The sequence below is a fragment of the Chiloscyllium plagiosum genome, chromosome 4 (genome assembly GCF_004010195.1).
Source record: "Chiloscyllium plagiosum isolate BGI_BamShark_2017 chromosome 4, ASM401019v2, whole genome shotgun sequence".
Classification (NCBI taxonomy): Eukaryota; Metazoa; Chordata; class Chondrichthyes; order Orectolobiformes; family Hemiscylliidae; genus Chiloscyllium; species Chiloscyllium plagiosum.
Window position 1 is genome coordinate 119,301,133 of NC_057713.1, and position 19,654 is coordinate 119,320,786.

General features: G+C 39.2%; 1 protein-coding gene across 3 annotated transcripts in view; it reads left to right on the plus strand.

Annotated features, from left to right (window-relative positions):
- Positions 1-19,654, plus strand: part of kcnv1 (potassium voltage-gated channel modifier subfamily V member 1) — a 46,768-nt gene that overhangs the window by 21,976 nt on the left and 5,138 nt on the right. For 2 of the 3 annotated variants that reach the window (XM_043689009.1, XM_043689008.1), the window contains 2 exons: positions 2,297-2,439; positions 11,005-11,967. In XM_043689009.1, the coding sequence (XP_043544944.1) occupies positions 11,022-11,967 (946 nt within the window). In that variant the 5' untranslated portion in view covers positions 2,297-2,439; positions 11,005-11,021. The remainder of the gene's footprint in view (positions 1-2,296; positions 2,440-11,004; positions 11,968-19,654) is intronic. The other variant, XM_043689010.1, reaches the window with a different exon arrangement.

Here is a 19,654-nt window from a genome sequence, read left to right on the forward strand (position 1 = left end):
TGACACCGAGAAAGCAGATTCTCGAATGCCCACGAACCTCAGGGTCCACGGATTTTTATATTTTTTTTTCTCATGTTTCTGTTAGCTTATCAGCATGTCCAACTATATTAATCAAAATACCTCACTCTAGCTACACAATAAACCAGTGATGTTAGTTCCCATTATCTCTTTAGTTGTATATTCTACTTAATGTTATTTTAATGTCATGGTTAGATATTTTATTGCTAACTCTTTGCAACAATGGTCTTTCATTCCAGACCCTACTTAATATTTTCCTAATGTCATGATTAGATATTTATTATTACCTCTGCTGTAGTGATCTTCCATTCCAGACTAACCTGTCATGATAGATATTTAGCTATTCCATCTATTGCAATAGTCTCCTGTCTCAAGCTGACTGTCTAAGTATTAATTAGATATTTTAATGGCATGTCCCAAATATTTATGGCCCCAATCCAGTCATAAAACACTTAACAGAAAACTACCTCTACTAACTGTTATCTTATCTCGCCATAGTGACCTTTCAGCTTTAACCTTACTCTGCTAATTGATGTAACAGCATTCCACTATTCTTATTCCATCCTGCCATCCACAGACCATAGATTGCCAGTGGTCTTCATGCTTTAACCCTTCCCATGCTTTCATGTTCTTTATTTTCCATCGGTCTGGATGGAGTGCTCTTTGGAGGGGCAGTATGCATTCGATGGGCCAAATGACCTACTTTCACACTGTAGGGATTCTATGAATCCATAACTGGCTATTCACTCTCCTGCCATATCTCGGCTATGCCAAATAAATGGGGCAATGTAACACAAGCATTAACCCCTTCAGAACCATTTACCTTATGCAACAAACTGTGTAATTTAAGTGTTTCAATTCCATATCTGTTCATCCTTATGAGAGAGAGTTTTCAATTATTTGCATGAACAAAGGATGTAAGAATTTAATAAATGAGACATTTCAGCCCATTGTACCTGTGCTGTCTCTTTGAAAGTGTGATACAATTAGTTTTTATTCCTTTCAATGTTTATTAAATTTTTGATTTTGAATTTAGATTTGAACCTATTTCATCCAACTCTTTCAAACAGTACATGCCAAATCGCAACAACTGGCTACATTTTCTTAGTGTTCACCTCATCTACTTTTCTAATCTGTCTTCTGTTGAATGTATCTTATATCCAGAAATGCTAATATACACACTTGTTTTTGCCTCCACCAACATCAAGTCATCAGTGTTTCCAATTAATCAGTTAGCCTGGAGAACGTGTTAAAGGTGGTGCAGTGACAGCAAAGACGAGAGAGAAAATTAGAGTTGGAGAAGATAAGGCAATAAGCACCCCTGCAGTGACCAACTCTTTCTAAAGGCACCAAGAATATTGGTGAACACTGCATGCTGCCTCTCCTGAGCCACCCAGGCGCAAACATAGTACCATCTTCTGTTTATTGACCCTTTTTGCCATTAGAAACAGTTTCACTTTATTCAGTTTATGATTTTATAGAGTCAGATGTACAGCACAGAATCAGACCCTTTGGTCCAACTCATCCATGCCGATGCGATATTCTCAATTAATCTACTCCCATTTGCCAGCATTTGGCACATATCCCTCTAAACCCTTCCTATTCATGTTCCCATCCAGATGCCTTTTAAATATTGTAATTTCTCTGGCACTTCATTCCACGTGAAATCAATGTGAAAAAGTGGCTCCTTAAATCTTTCCCCTTTCACTTTGAATCTATGTCCTTTAATTTTGATTTCCCCTACCTTGGCTATTCATCCTATCCATGTCCTCTTGATTTTATCAACTTTTCTAACGTCACCCCTAAGCCTCTGATGCTCCATGGAAAACAGCCCCAGCCGATAGCTCAAACTCCTCAACCTGGCATCCTCCTTGTAAATTTTTTCTGAACTCATTCAAGTTTAACAACATGTTTTCTGTAGCAAGGAAACTAGAATTGAATGCAAACGTCTCCACTGAATTAACTCTCATCTCTGTTCTAAAGAGAGGTACAGTTGACCGTCATTCTCAGCAGAACTGTTGGTGAAATGTCTTGGCCAATATTTATCTTTCAACCATCATCACGAAAACCATTTCATTGGCTATTTACCTCATTAATGTTTGTAAGACTTTGTGCACAAATTAGTTTCTGTCCACAAATTAGCTGCCATGTCCATCTACATTATAAAGATGACTGCATATCAACAGGGAAAAGCATTTGCCAGAAGCTGTGGATCAGGAGAATGGAGCTATTAGAAATCAAAGTTGTTTCTAATTTTCTGATTAAATTCACTGGACAGGGATTGCAAGTGGGATTCAGAAGAGCTGAAAAGTCCTACAAGAAGCTGTGTAAAAGGTTTTGGAGTTAGTCCCAGGAACGTGGATAACCTTCAAGAACCTAATGAGTAGCCAAAGAATTTCTAGGGGAATCATAGTGGAAGAGGTAAGGTTAATTCGAGAACTTTAGCCTGAAGTATCTGTAGTTGTATTTTGTGCTTTCTAATGTAAGTTGTAAGTAATCACCTAAAATATTTTCTAAGCTTTAAAATTTATTATGTAATGTTTGCTTTGCTTGATTATTGTATAGTAAAATGGTTTTAGACTATTGAATCTTGTCTGATTCTTTCAATAATACTGGGTTAGAAGCTTGAGGTTGTTAGGTGAAAAACTCTAAATATTTAATTTTGTATGATGTAATTTTGTTTCTAGTGTAGTCGGCATTGAACTGAAATGTTCAGTTTAAATTCTTTGCCAGACTTAAACAGGCTTTGAACAGGGGTTCCAGTGAAGCAGCTAAAGTCTTTTTAATCAATGTATTCAGAAGTATTGTATCACATCTCTGGAAAAGGTGAGACTTGAACCCAGACCTTGTGGCACCAGTGCTATCACTGCATCACAAGAACCCCAACTGGAGTCATGTTAAATGAGTCAGATAGGCCTTTTGTTTTAGGAGATGGCTTGAACTAGACAATTTATTGCAAATTAGGACTGCAATTGACAATAGAGAGTGTAGAAGCTCCTTGTTAGTATAATAGTTAGTATTCCTGCCTGTTGGTACTGGCTAGCTCAATCGTAAAGCATAATACTATTAATCTACTGGATCAATTGCTTTGAACCCAGCATAGGACTCCAACTCATGTCTGGCAGCTCAGTTGATAGAATACAAGACTCATGTTCTAAGAGCTGTGGCTTTGAGCCCCATGCAGTGTCATTGGAAGAGAAGAGCCCTAAGTCAGTGGTACTCTACCTAGCTGTGAGTCAGAACCCTGGTTTTGAAGTCACACCTGCCCTAGGGGTATGTCATAACTCCTGCATTCTATTGCCAATATATCAATTGACCCATTCAGATATGTTAAGTGGCTAAGGGAGTTAGTGGGAGGAAGCAAAAGAGGTGTCCTATTGCTTTTCCTTTTCCTACCCATTTTCAGCCGGGCGTGAAGATGTTTCCACTAGTCAGAGAAACTTGAGCCCGAGGGCACCTCCTCAGTGAAGGGAAGACCCTTTAGAACTGCGATGAGGAGGAATTTCTTCAACCAGAGACTATAACTAATTGCTATAGGGAGAAAGCAGAAGAATGGGGCTGAGAAGCATATCGGCCATGGTCAAATGGTGGAACAAATTTGGTGGGCCGAATGGTTTAATTCTACTCTTACATCATCTGGTGTTATGGATCAGGAACAGAAGTGTGTGCCTCTGAGTAAGACAGATAAGGGAACCCAGAGGGCAGGAGCACAGGATCCTCAGCTTTTTTCTATCTTCAACAAGTTTGAGATTCTTTCAGCTTCCCTGGATGAGCATGAGGGCTACTGCGTGGATGAGCTAACTGACCATGGTAGAAGAAACCATTCAAGATGGGGAAGTAAGAAGAAACGTAGTGGTAATAGGTGGCAATACAGTGAGGAGAATTGACACTGTTCTCTGCTCCACAAGGCGTGAACCCAGGCACTTGTGCTTCCTGCCTGGTGTCAAGGTTCAGGACATTTGCAAAGAGCTGGAGAGGTATTTGCAGTATAATGGCAGGATCTAGTCATTGTGGTCCAAGCATGGATCAGTGATAAAGGCAGGCCACAGTAGAGATTCTGCATGGTCAATAGGCACCAAGTTAAGAAACAAATCCACAAAGGACATAATTCCTGCACTATTACCTAAGCCATCTTCATATTTGCACAGCACAAATCAAATTAGGAAGGATTGGGTGGCCCAAAAGCCTGGTGTGGGAGAAATGAGTTCTAGTTCTTGCAGCTTGGCATCAGTATCATTGAAAATGGGATCTGAGCAAAAGGACAGGCTCTATCTGAACCATCTTGATGTCAATATTCTTGCCAATAGTATAACTTGAAAAGTTGCCATGAGAAAGTAAAGACCAGGAGTTGCAAATGTGCAGTTATCCTTTTAAATTTGCCTTGAGTCCAGAGACAGAGCATTTTTTATTGTCGTTGATTGTACACCACTGTTTTTTCCAGTGTCATTGTCATGAGGTTGGCTGAGCAGCCCCTCAGTGTATGAAAAGACTGAGGAAATGATCTTGCAGATCACGCAAAGTGCCAAACTTAGTCCAATGGAAATTCTGTGGTGCTGAAATGACCCTGCATGAGTAACAATAGCTGAGCGATATCAACATTTTTTATTCTAGAGGTCTCTGAAAAGATGTCCCATATCAAACTTTTGAGGATTGTTGGGTCATGACAGATGAATTGAGTAGGCATTTAATATAAGAAGTTAAAAGCAACACTCTAGAAGCAATAATAAATCAGGAAATGGAAATGTGGGAGGAATTCAGGAAAACCACAATCACCAGAGAAGTGATACTGGTTAAATTATTGGAAACAAATGCTGAAAAGCAGCTAGATCCAAGTGAACTTCATCCTGGGATCACAAAAGAGATGGCTTATAAGGCAGTTAATCTATTGATTTTAATTTTCCATAAGTCTACTGATTTAGGGTGGTTTCCATTAGCAAATGTAACCCCTTTGTTCAGAAAGGGAAGGAGGCAAATAAGGGCACTGAGGGATCATTTTAGCGTGATATCTGTCATCAGGAAAAGTTGTTATTAAAAAAAAAATGTTATCGGGAGGCACTGGGATAAGTTCAAAGCCATCAGGCAGAATCAAGATGGCTTTGTGAAAGGGAAATCATGTCTGCCTAATCAGTGACATTCTTTGAAGCAGAATCATATGCTGTGGATAAGGAGAACCAGTGGATATACTGTAGTTAGATTTCCAGAATGCATTTGATAAAGTACCACATCAAAGTTTATTGTGGGAAAATAAGAGTTTATGGTGCTGGGGTAGTATATTGGCATGAATAAAAGATTTGACTGTCTAACCCAAAGCAGAACTGACTATGCTGCTATAACGTGTTTCTTCAATGCAAATTGGCTTTAACACAATTGAAGAACTTAGACGGTTATTTATAGAGCGCAAATTTTCCTGACCTGTATTGGTTATAGCGCGATTCCGGCCCCATTAGTTTAAAGGCACAGCTATTGCATGATTTTCTTATAATGCAAGATTGCACGAGAACAGACCGTATGCAAAAACAGGTCTTTTTCAGGTTGGTAAGATACAACGAGTGGTCGGCCACCCTTGACTGTTTACATTTTATGTAAATAACTTTGATGAAAATATGGTTGCCAAATCTAATGCAAACACAAAGATAAGTAGAAAAGTAAGTTGTGAAGATGATTATAAAGATGCTTAGAGAGATTGTGTTAAAAGTAATATACTATGGGAAAATGTTAATTTGTACGTTTTTATCAGGCTGAATAGAAAAGCATATCCTCTAAATGGTGAGAGATTGCAAAGCTCTGAGATCAGAGGGCTCTGGGACTCTTTGTGCATGAAATTCAAATCTTCTTAGTATGCAAGTACAAATTTTATTAGGAAAGATAATAGATTATTATGATTTATTGGAAGGGTAATGGAATACAAAAGTAGGGAGGTTACATTTGAGTTACCCACAGTATTAGTGATACCACATCTGGAGTACTGTACAATATTGGTCATGTTATTTAAGAATATACATGCATTCAAGACCATTCAGGAAAGGTTTACAAACTAATGAGGGAATTGTCTTATGAGAAATGGTTAGACAAGTAGACTTAACTTGTTGGAACATCAAAGCATAAGAGGTGACTTATTTGAAATGGATAAAATTTTTGAGGAATCTTGAAAGGACAGATGTGAAGAGGATGTTTTCTGTTATGGAAGAACCCAGAACAGGGGGTGAATGTTTAAAAATCAGAGTCACCTATTTTAAAATGAACAAGGCATACATTTTTTCTGTCATAGGGTTGGGAATCTTTGGAACTTTGTCCCTGAAAAGATAGTGGAATTAGAGTCCTTGAATACTTTTTAAGGCAGAAGTAGATAGATTCCTGGTTTGAAAGGTTACCAAGGGTAGGCCTATCAAAAATTTGAGGTTACAATCCAACCAGTCATAATTTTATTGCATGGTGGAGCAAGTTTGAAATGATACTGACGGCTCTTAGATTGTAGGAAGTGCAGGTGTGTCTGGAATTATAGCTTTGATCACTTTAAGTTGATGCATAGACTAAGTTTGCCACTCCTTCATTCCTGAAGAAGGGCTTATGCCCGAAACATCGATTCTCCTGCTCCTTGGATGCTACCTGACCTGCTGCGCTTTTCCAGCAACACATTTTTCAACTTTTTTTTTGTTCAATATCCAGCTTTAATATCTATAGTGAGGAGTCAGTTTTCTCAATTATATCACCTTCATTTCAGCGTCTGTGACATGTCAACATAGATTGTAAACATCAACTGTCACAAATTGGTTGAAATTGGAAGAGTGATGTGACAATGTGAGGAGCCTAACATACCCCCCCTTCATGATAACCCCAATCCAGTAAACGTGTTAGGATACTGAGGTGCCTAGGCCGCAACATCAGTCACAATAATGTCTGCTGTGGCGATGCCTACAAGTTTGAATTGAACCTTTTATCACAAATATTTAGTCCCAAGAGACTTTTTTGCCTCCAGATGTATAAAAAGTGAACCTGTCTACAGTAGCATCTTAGCTGTGCACTGAAACTGTGATCGTTCCCAAAAGCAGAATAATTGAGTCCTCCAGAAGCTTGGAGTGTCTTTCACAGGAGTGAGAGAAATCTGCAAAACATTTTAGTGATAAATATTTGCATACTTACAATTAATAAGCAATACTGAGATGCTGATGATTTTGACTAAATATTGCTTTAGATGACCTGGTACTTTTCGTGATGATGTTATGATCCTAATTAATGTTTATTGTTGCTCAAGTCCAATCTGATAGTGAAATCATGCTTAATAGATCATATTTTGACTTTTTTTAAATTAAGGTATTCTTTCACTGAAACACAAGCACATAATGCTGATTTGCAACAATAAAACGAGTTTATTATGCAAAAAATAAGCCAAACCATTTCCAGATAACACAATTTGAAAATTTTCAAAATATGGTTAAAATACAATATTTCCATCTATTAGCCCAACATCCCAATAATAGCCCTAAAACACCACAAAATTCTATCTCTTTTACATCTATAGGTTTAGCTTTAAGCAGGACTTCTGTGAACTGAACAAAGGCTTTCCACATTATGGGTGAATTTACTAAGCTAATCTAAAAAGAAAAGTCCATGATATTTCTAACTGAAAGCAACTAACACTCTCTTCCATATTTACCCTGCCTAATCAAAATTCTCCCTATACAAACAAATTCTCATTGGCACTTCAGGAATCCTCTCATGTTGCTTTTTATTTTAAAAACCTTAATCCTAATAGGTTAGTCATTAAACTCCCTTTTGTAAATAGTCCAAAACCAGTTCAAAATCCAAACTTTAAATAACGTGTGTATTATGTACATCACATGCCCTGCAACTGGAAAGAAACTCTTCCAAGTGTTGAACCAATGAAGTCGTCTTTGGTGACCGACACGTCTTTGCAAAATAATTGTACTTTAAGCATGAATTGCATGTGTTTTTTTTCCTCCTCCAACTCAGCAGGATATTCTGATATAACAACATTTTCTCAATTTAATCCAGTTTGAAGGCATTGAACCTTGCTGATACTTCTGAGGTCCCTTTCTCAGTAGCAGTCACCCTTGATCTGGTCATGTGATCTGTGTCTGAAACTGAGAGTCTGAAGGTGCATTTCTGTGTAACCTCTTCTGTCTAACATGACAGTTGGACTCAACGTGTGTCATAGTTGTATAGACTGGTGGCTCCATATATTAATATGAAGGATGCCATTCTTTGCAAACTGAACATTGCATTTCTTTCAACCTCACAAAATAAGCATCATCCATTCTCTGATTTATTCCTCCATCACAGTCAACATGCCTAGTTGAAAACTAAAACAAAACTTTGCAGTTATCTGCCACTTATCATCTAACTGGTGCATTCTCCATGGCAACATTTCTAGCAATCAGCAATCTCTCCTTATACAGTGTAAAGTATTTGCCTTCCTATTTGTATTCTTGTGAATGTTCTAACGAGTGCAAGATGAAACGTTTCAGCAAAACATGTTTTTCTTCAGCAGTGCTATGTAAATTGATTCACCTGGCAGATTTCATACCTGCATTCTTAAGACACTGTAGTGTCCATAATTAGCACATTTTATTTTTTGGTTTCACTGTCCTAATTACCTATTTTTGCTGCTTTTGATTTTTCTAATTGCTTCACCGAGATTGTCTCCATGAGATTTCACCTTTTGCATATTTTAAAAAATAATTGATCATTGTTAATTATCTGTTTCCACCCCTGTACCCAAGTAGGATACTAGATTAAACTGAAGCTTTAATCTGTCGTTGACAAACCACTTGTTGTGTATTTCTGTCTGTTCCTCTTTTCAGATTTCCAGTGTTTGCTGCTTCTTGCTTTAATATTATTGCTGTTGGTTGGATTAATCTATTCCAAATGTATCTTTATATCTCTAGATATAAATATAGATCTTATTTTGTCACTATCAGTTCTTTACCTCCGTCATCTGATTTTAATACCTGGGATTTTCACGAACTGAAATGGTTCAAAAAGGAGGAAGAAAAAATTAACTGCAGTGATTTCCCCGGCCATAAGTTGAGCCAAACTTCACAAGAGCCATTCTGAACTGAAATAACAACATTTCTATCAATGTAGACTGAAACTAGTCAACCAGACTGGTATTGCCTGCTCTATACACTTTCATGAGAAGTTCATTACTGTAGGTGATAAGATTATCCGCAATTTATCGGGATGGGAGATGAAGAATCAGGAATACATAAATGGGCTATATTCAAAGTAACAGCTTTGGAAATGCCAAGGAGAGAGAATTGTAAGAACTGGAGAAGACTTGTTCTCCTTCCCTGTTTCTCTCAGCCTCTCAGACGATAAAGCACCCGGGAATGCATATTGGAAAGAAACATCTGTTTTTTCTTTTGAGGACTCAAAGATTAACTGGAATATTCACAGTCTCCCTTTATCCAAGGCATGTCGAGTCAGCTAGGTCTCTGGTTATAGCTGTATAATTAAAAGAACATTACATCTTTGTTGCAGCCAACTTGAGAAGGTTGAAAAGAGGGAAGCTGATTCACCCCTCCTCACCTGGTCGCAATGTTTTTAGAAAAATAACAATTATTGACATTAACAGCATGTTAATACACTTGAATGTCAAGCAAAGCATTTTCCAAAATGTACACGTTTACTTAAGAATCACTGACATTTGAACAGTAGCCGTTCTTGGGTGGTGCAGTGGTTAGCCCTGTTATCTCTCAGCAGCAGGAATCCAGGTTCAATTCCATCCTTGGGTGACTATCTATGTGGAGCTTGCACATTCTCTCTGCGTCTGTATGGATTTTCTCGTGTATGCTAGGTGGATTAGCCATGGAAAATGTAGGATGGTGGAATGGGTCTGGGTGGGAGGGTCAGTATGGGCTGAATAGCCTGTTTCCACATTGTGGGGATTCTAAAAGTTGAAGTAGCGTGTGCCAAGTTAACAGATGTCAAGCAGATTTTTAAATTACAGTGACACGTTTTTGCTCTGAGAATCAGAGGGACTAAATCATTGAAACTCAAATTTAACATTCTGAATAAGTCCATTATTATGTTTGTATCAGTTCTAAGTATTTCAATGAAAGTGCAAGTCCCCTTCAGTCAAAGCAAAGAAATGGGTACAACTTACCTGTATTGTCTTTTGATTTTACAGGAACAGTTAATGATGCACACTCTTCTGTGCTTCAGTCACATGTCTTTCTGCTCATCTACGCAAAAGGTGACGCATAAATTAGGGCGAGCGTAGCTGCCTTCTATAGAGTTGACCCGAGTTTGATTCCTGGCCGTCATAGTCTTGTCATTTCTAAACTGACATTTAAAGGAATGGCACTGGGTTAAAACCAGAACATGAATGTTTCATTCTGTGGCAAAATGGATCTGTCAGATTGCTCCTTGTAAGGCGGTACAGTGGCTCAGTGGTTAGCCCTGCTGACTCACAGCGCCAGGTACCTGGGTTCGGTTCCAGCCTCGGCAACTGGCTGTGTGGAGTTTGCACATTCTCCCCGTGTCTGCATGGGTTTCCTCCGAGTGCTCCGGTTTCCTCCCACAGTCCAAAGATTTGCGGGGGCAGGTGAATTGGCCATGCTAAATTGCCCATAGTGATAAGTGCATTAGTAGGGAGTAGGTGAGTGGGTCTGGGTGAGTTATTCTTCAGAGGGTCGGTGTGGACAGGTTGGGCCGAAGGGCCTGTTTCTGCACTGTAGGTAATCTAATCTAAGTATTCCTCTATTTCTGTGGGGGAAGAAAATCTTCATTCAAAATCCATTTTTCTTTTGTCTCTAGAAGTTATGCTTACTGCTGAGTTTTATGATGTTTACAATCTTTTGAAAAGAAAGTTGAAATCTGTTAGGGAGGTTTTCATTTTACCAATTAAGGCCTAAAATGCATTACATTAAATGTTCAATGTGTTTTGCAAAGGAAATTGATATAGCAACTTTTGTTAATGCTTTAAATGTGTCCTCACAAGCAATTTCTAAATTTATTTACCAGGCCATTGACCATGTACCATGAAGTCTCCCAATTGTTCTCCTTGGTTAGTTGAACAGAATGAAGATAATTGTTCTGTTTTCTCTCTGGAATCCAGTGTTTTCTACAGCGAAGAATGTCTGAATAAAAATTCTTTGAACACCATCATCATAAATGTAGGGGGTAGCAGGTTCATCTTGTCCCCTGAAACTCTGTTGTCCCACCCTGAAACACGTCTGGGAAAGCTGGCTATGTCCGAACAGGATTCGGTGCTGGAGTTATGTGATGATGCCAACTTTGTGGACAATGAATATTTCTTTGACCGCAGTTCTCAAACATTCAAGTACATCATAAATTATTATAAAACTGGGAGATTACATGTGAATGAAGAACTTTGTGCAATGTCTTTTTTACAGGAAATTGAATACTGGGGAATAGATGAATTTAACATTGACATTTGCTGCAGAGACAAATATTACAGACGGAAAGAAATTAATGAAGCTTTAGACATAAAGCAAGATGCAGAAATGATTGAGAATGAAGAGGAAGATTTCTCTGGAGTAGTCTGTGAAAACCTAAGACAAAAACTATGGCTTATGATGGAGAAACCTGACTCTTCAAAGATGGCGAAAGTATTTGGCATCCTTTCTGTAGGATTTGTTCTCATATCCATTGTAAATATGGCTCTCTTTTCCCTTGAATATACAATATTGGAACCCCTTTTATTGAATGTGATTGAGTATATTTGTATCACCTGGTTTTCTGCTGAGTATTTACTGAGATTTTTCTGTGTCAAAAACAAATGGAAGTTTCTTAAGAGTCTGGTAAATATCATCGATCTTATCGCTGTGATCCCATTTTACGTCACCATGTTGGTGGAGCAACTTTACGGAGGTTTCACAGAATTGGAAAATGTGGGAAAGGTTGTCCAGATCCTGAGGTTGATGAGATCACTACGTATGCTTAAGCTTGGAAGACACTCAACAGGTAAGATGCTCACGGAAATGTTCCCACAGAAGAAAAAAAATTAAAGATAAAATAAAGTATTGGTTTAAATACAAATGATTTTTGAAAATCCATTTGTGACAGATTGTAGTTAAGCAAATGATTTGAAACCGTGACTTTTTTGCTCTGCGTACAAACACTGGTATTTCAGTAGTCTCATAGTACAATCATGATATACCATAAACTTCTTGTGAAACGTCCTGTTGAATGCAATATGAAGAGCTCTACAAAATTTTTTTTTAATCCGTATTCGAGTTCTGTACTACTATTCATATTCATTTATCTTTTTGTAATGGATACTACTCCATTTTAACTTTGCACTTATGTTTGCCAAACTATCTGACTGCTATTTCTGACTGACTTCAATTTTCTTTCTCCATGAACTTAAGCTTCTAGAAAATTCTGCTAGCCATATCCTAACCTGCACCATGATCAATGTCACTGACCTTCATTGACTGAAATTTAAAATTCCCATTATGTTTAAATGTCTTCACATCCTTGCCCCTCCCTATCTTTTATAAATTCTTTTAGCATGGACCCCTTCACTAACTGGTGAGGGAACATCCTGCTGGAACCTCTCCTCCTCCACTAGCATCTTCCCCTGTTCCACCTTATCTCTACACTGTCCTACTCGTGTAGGATTTCACAAGGAAGGCTTACCGAAACAATATTCTTCCTTCCTGCCTTTTACCTGTCAAGAAAGGACATCTGATAAATTTACAGAGCCCTGAATTGGCTGTGCAGTTGTCAGTCTCAAATGATTTCTGAGGAAGGGCTTATGCCCGAAACATCGATTCTCCTGCTCCTTGGATGCTGCCTGACCTGCTGCGCTTTTCCAGCAACTCATTTTTCAGCCCCTTCACTAACGACTAACCAAGTGCATTCTCAGCTTTCCATGCCATAAACACTGGAATTCTCACCTTTTACCTCTCTGTAAATCTGTACACCTACAAGACTCTTCTATCACATCACACTGATTATCACATTTGTTGTTAGTCATCCATCCTAATATTACCTCGTTTAAGTTATAATCAGATTATGCTCTGAGGAATCAAGTATTAAAGATGCCATATGAATGCAAGTTATGTTTTTATATTGTAAAATTACAATTGATGTTGGGAAAAGCCTCAATGTAGCTAAGTAAAGATTTCAGTCATTTAATTGAAAATATGACTTTTTTTTGTCCGCTACAAGATGGACTGACATTCCTGTAGTCTGATAAAGCAATCATATACACCATAAGTGCCAATCAGTTCCAAATTATTTTCTTTCCTGATACAAGAAGGTGCACATTAATGGAAAACCGTAAAGGATTTAATTTGTGTTGTTACGGATTTGATTAATGTTCACCTATCACCCTGATTATCATCCATTTTTCAGCACTTTATTCTGCTTATTGTTATCTCTTCAACTGGAACAATAATATACTCGTCAGTTTGCTATAGATCATTCATGGATAAATTGCATTTATCAATTTTCTCCTAATTAAATGTAAATGTGGCTCATTCAAATTTCTGAGTTACAGAATAAGTGTAAAACACAATTGTGGTTGTAAGTGAATCATATTCCCTGGGGAGAAATAGAGGTAAATATTTTCAATCACAGCATCAGAGTTTCGAATTGAGGTGCTGACAAAAAAGAATTACAACCTCTACTGCTTCAGTATGAAAGGAAAAGTTAGGGATGTGGACTTTGATGATCCATTCATTGGTTTCCTGAGATATTGAATGAGGATTGAAGTCCCCTGCATAACATATCGCATCAACACGCGAAAGTACTAAGATTTGTTTTAATAGTCTTTGACTTACTACCTCAATGCAGTTAAGGTCAACCCTCCTCTTCCACTTAAGGAGTCATTGGCTACATTGTCCATACATTGCTTAACTGAGTCCACTCGCTGTCTTCAGAGGAGGTCAAAACCGGGGACCTTTGGGTGAGAGACAAGGATTATTTTGTGGTAGTGGGAGAAGGGTACGGGGGTAAGGGTGGGGAAGAAGGTGGGCATTGCAAATATCCCACGATATCATCCACATAGATAATGCTTGCATTCCTTCTGGAAAGTTTATGGTGTTTTATTACAGATGCTATTGTGGCTTAGTAACCTCTCGATTGCATCACAGGGAAGCCTGTGAATTTTGCCTGCTTGATTCTTCTTGTTGGCAAGAAGGAATTCAACAAATTTACCTTTTCAGCGCACTTCAAATTGTGGGATGTTGCTAATATCTCCAACACTAGCTTGGAGGGAGCTTTTCACATGTAAGTTTATGCCATGATCACCTTCACCACGACTAGCGATATGATTTTGTCTTGCTCTCAGGCTCGAATTTTGGTTGCATCAGTTGGCAAATGGTTTAAGAATCTCCTTACTGAACCCCAGCGATCTCAAACACTGGTGAGGGAACATCCTGCTGGAACCTCTCCTCCTCCACTAGCATCTTCCCCTGTTCTGCCTTCTCTCTACACGGTGTCCTACTCGTGTAGGATTTCACGAGGAAGGCTTACTGAAACAGTATTCTTCCTTCCTGCCTTTTACCTGTCTGATACATTTACAGAGCCCTGAATTGGCAGTGCAGTTGTCAGTGTGTATTGATGACATGATCTGCCTGCTCTACGCACTTTCTGTAGATTCTGCAACTGCATACATTAAAACCTTTGCAAACAGTATATTAAGATGTCTTTTTTCTTTGGTACAATATTTACTTATAGATTATTTTATACTGGAATTATTTTACTATTTTATGTTTTTATTATTGTACTTGCAAGCAATTGCATCATACTTCATTTTCTAGATAACTTCCAGTTGATTCCATTGGTAGTCTTCAAATTATTGTCTCACTTTTTACATTGTGGAGCTAATCATCATTTCACATGAACCCAGCTGTATCTGCTTCCTTTGCAAATCTTATTTTTCTAATTTGCAGCTCTTTCACTGTGGTCTGTAAGACCTGAACTTCTGACACCAGACTGTAGATTGCTTCCTGAATCTCCCAATACAATTCAGTGATTGGAAACCTCCTAACTATTCAACTGTCTTCACTTTGAAAGGTCTCAGACACAGCTACCAATCAATCCACTGACCCAAACTGAGGTCTAGCTCTTGGTTTTGTATGAAAGTGGCATACGAATGTACTAAAGGAGAAAGTTGCTGGTGACTATATCTTTAACAATCAGTTTAGATCAAACAATCCTTTATATGCACTGAAATGGTAACCCGCATTTGACAATGAAAAGTGATTTGTGAATGCATTTCAGATCAACATTTGATGTGAAATTAACATCTTAGACACCTGCACCATAGCTGTTTGTATTTGTGAAGTTCTTACAAACTGGTAACTCTTCCGATGCACAACTATTTTTGTGACCTTTGGCATTAATCTCTTGCCTTTTTTCGCAGTAGAAAATGTAGTTGAGTTAAAGATTCAACCTTGGCGATAAGCACTTTGTCATGTGTTCTTGTTGTCACTGTTTGCCCTTGGTGCTTGTGTATGGTATGGAAAATCTACAATTTAATTACCCATTTCTTCTAAGGGCTACTACAGTGACTAAAGTCTTGGAAGTAACCGGCTATTGCAAATCTATCTGAGACTCGTGGGATTATGGTGACTCTTGAATAATATCTGCACAATTCCAAGATGGACTAATTTTGAGCCAAGCATCATGAGTAGCTGTTTGACCTTGAGACTTTCAGCTACATTTTGTGTGGAATTGGATCAAACCAGCTGGAGGAGCTGTGTATGCAGTGATTCTAACAGTATCATCTGCGACATAGTTTTTATCACTAATCTTGTTTGGCTTTTAAGGGCAAGATAACTAAGTTCATCTGGGATGTGTAGTATGGTCAAGTGGGGTAACTGCTGAGGCCAACTTGTGCACAGGAACTTCTGCTGAAACTAGGACAAGATTCTGCAGGTGATTGAGTTTTGGATGAGAAGCTGGTTTGGGATTTCCTCTCCTTGCATTCTATCTCTCTGTCTTGCTGTCAAAGGAGACAACATCATTTTAGGAATCCTGGATGAGGTTCTCCTCCAGACTTGAAGGTGGGATCAGAAGTCCTAAGTGAGGCTTTTGTGCTGTCCTCGTAACACTTCCTTTGATCGTCATGAAAGCATACTTCAGACTGAAGCACTCCTTGAAAATTTGCTTTGATGAATGAATGTTAGACATTCTGGTTATATGACTGGCCCAACCTAATTGTGGCTGTCTCAATATGATGCAACTGCTTGTTGTGTTATCTCAAGCAGGCAACTCAGTGCCTGATATTTTGTTTCCTTGCCGTCTGATCTATAAGTGCTTCTGAAGGTTGCTGAAGTGATACTGATTGTTTGCTGGCTTGATTCTGGACACAGTCCAAGTCTCGCATGTAGAGCAGAGCAGGCAGAACCCTTATTGTGTAGACTTTCAGTTTGGTAGCAGATACACTGCTCTTCATCCAGACTGATTTCTAAAGTACGCTGAAGGTTCCTCTTGCTTTGGGCACTCTAGCCTGTGTCTCACTGTCATTACAAAACAATGGGGAGGTCGGCTGCCAAGATAAGTTGATGAACCCACTTTTAACATGCACTGGTCAGTTTGAAATTTCGTGCTCAAGATAGGGGTTACCTGGAGCAGTTTGCTCCAATGTTCTTTGAGCTGATTGCAAAGCTAATGTGGCGTACATCGGAGCCCAAGCCCATGCTATGCTTCATGTCCAGGTTTGAACCAGCGACCAGAGCACAGTCATCAGCAAAGCGGACATCATAAAGTATGGCCTTGGAGATTTTAGTCCTTACCCAGAATGAGCACTGATTGAGCAGTTACCCATCCATGCAATATCCATTTGTAAAAACAGGATCACTACCAGGAAAGGCAAATGTTGTACTGTAGAGGATCATGTGCAAGAGAGATGCAAAACATTTGGCTGAATCAGAAACCAGATGAAGTTCATTCATGTAGAAAACGCCAGAACTGCGAGGGACTCACAGCCCTGTTTAACTCCAGTAGTGACTGGGAAAAAGTCAGAAAACTCATTATTTTCCAGGCTAAATGTAAGTATGTCATCATGGAATAATCAAACCATTGTGAGGAATCTCCCATAGTTTCCAAATAACTTCATAGCACCGGTGTCAAATGCCTTGGTCAAGTCAACCAGCATAGTGCAGAGGCCCACGTTCTGCTCTTGGTATTTCTCCTGCAGTTGACAAATTGCAAATCCAGGTACACAATCCTTTATCTGAAATCCAAAGTTCTTTTTGTGAAGTTTTTTTCTCCATAACAACAAGGTTGTTTGCCATGCAAACAATTAACCAATTCCACACCCACTCGAGCTACATCACTCAGATATGACATGGGGGTATAGCTCAGCCTGCCAGGCATCAATTCTGTCTCAGGGCTCATAGAACTCACAGGTGCATCTGGTGCTCAGTAAGATATTTTTAATTTACTGTTAAACTGTCACTTATTCCAAATTCTGAAAAATTCTGAAAGTCGGCTGGTCCTGGAGGTTTCAGATAAAGGATTGTGTACCTGTACCATATGGTTCCTTGGTCTTTTCTGAAATGCACTGTCTTTCTGGCAGCAGAGCTGTAGATATAAACTCAGATAGCATCAGTTCCTGAATCTTTTCCACTGGACAGCAGTTTCACTGAATTTGTCATTTTCAACATTTGTGTGAGGGTCATCAAGAGAACAGTTAACAGCAACATGTGTCAGCCTGTTATTTACCTCTTTGATGGATGGAAGCCAATTGAGGATGTCGTTAAAGTTCTTTGACCATCTTTCATGATTTTTGGCTTCACTCAGAAGTAATGTTGACCTGTTGGCACTGAGGATTGGTAGTGAACTAATAGGCAATGGTCCTTAGTCAAGTTTTAGAGCATTACAGAGTCCATCGCAGTTCTGGTGTTTTCCATGTGAATGAACTTCATTTAGTTTCTGATTCAGCCAAATGTTTTGCATCTCTCTTGCAGATGATCTAGTAGACCTCTTGCTTGGGTAGAAATGACTGGCCATTGAGGTAAACCCTGTGAAACAATGTTACTCCAATGGAGTATGCAATATCCTTGAAGGTTTCTCAGTCAACCTCAATGCAGCAGGTGTCATTTCTCATTGTGTACAGCTGACTCCAAGAGGTTTTCCATGACCGCCTGTTTGACCCTTGAGACAATGAAATGCCTTCATGCCCTCAGGATATCTGGGGAGTAGACATTGACATTTTAACGTTTGAGTTGATAACAATGATCCGTCGAGCACATTATCCCACATACCATTCATTAAATGCACACCCTGTCTTCCTTGCGATGATATGGACAATTAGATGCCAGTTCACAGGACAGGGATGCATCTTGTCATAATTGGGGAGTTGGAAAACTGTTAGTGGTTAAGAGCTCATGCTTAACACATACTTTCAGAAGTGGAGTAGGGAGGGGTCACCATTGCCGTGACAATTATCAACTACATTTTTCCTGATGATCCCTTTCCTTGTCTGGTCTATATCAACTCGTGAGTTAAAGTTATATTGAATGAATAGCAACAGTCAAGGAACACACGTCGCTATAGAATGTTTCCTTGATTTCTTCCGGGTTGATTCTGGTCGGGGAAAATACACTGAGAGTTACTTGGCTTTTACTGTGCAGGAATGTTTAAAAACAGTTTGACTTTTAACAGACTTGAAGAGATATTATTCACTGAGGTGGTTCATGACAGCAAAGGTCTAGGCCAGTTGTTTGCCCATCCTGATCAGACAGCTAGATAATGGATGGACAGTGAGGAAAAAAAAGTGAACAGGACTTGAGCATGAAGTTAATCATGTTGATGGAGGATTGCATGTTCTCAGCCTCCCTCACCTGTCCTGGCCACTGGTAAATTGAGTGTAGACCACTGGAGATGGATCCAGATGCAGCGGGTGACCAGGACATCAGCTGTATCTTGTCAAAAAGCAACCTCCTATAACATGGTGCTGATTCACCATTCAATCTTAAAGGGCTGACTGTAATATGCCAGCAATCAGAATATCCACAGAAAAAGCCTCTAATATGCAGATCTCTAAAATTGTTTCATGCTCCAAGATGATCTGTGGTATTGTAAAGCAATCTGTCAATGTAATGACCACCGCCATTGTACAGCTTTTTTTTTTTTGCAGCATATTTTTTTTAAGAGTGTAATCATGCCAATAGAAATCCTACACTCCTAGTCCTAGCCGACCTCCCCCTAATCATCATCCAACTATAGTTGTTTCTGCTCAAGCATACTATATAACTCACCCAGCATTCTCTCTGTAGCACACCTTTAGCTTGACCTGGACCTTTGTATGTGAGCAGAATCATGCAACTAGGTGGATACCAGGGCTTAAAGAGGCAGTTTGTTCAGCAAACTACCCTCCCAGATTACCAGAATTGCTGAGGTATCATCTTGGGGTTGTGGCAGCAGCTCTGTGCAGTACACACCCACTCTGCTCCCTCAGATTAACATAGAACATAGAAGAATACAGCGCAGTACAAGCCCTTTGGCCCTCGATGTTGCGCCGATCCAAGCCCACCTAACCTACACTAGCCCACTATCCTCCATATGCCTATCCAATGCCCGCTTAAATGCCCATAAAGAGGGAGAGTCCACCACTGCTACTGGCAGGGCATTCCATGAACTCACGACGCGCTGAGTAAAGAACCTACCCCTAACATCTATCCTATACCTA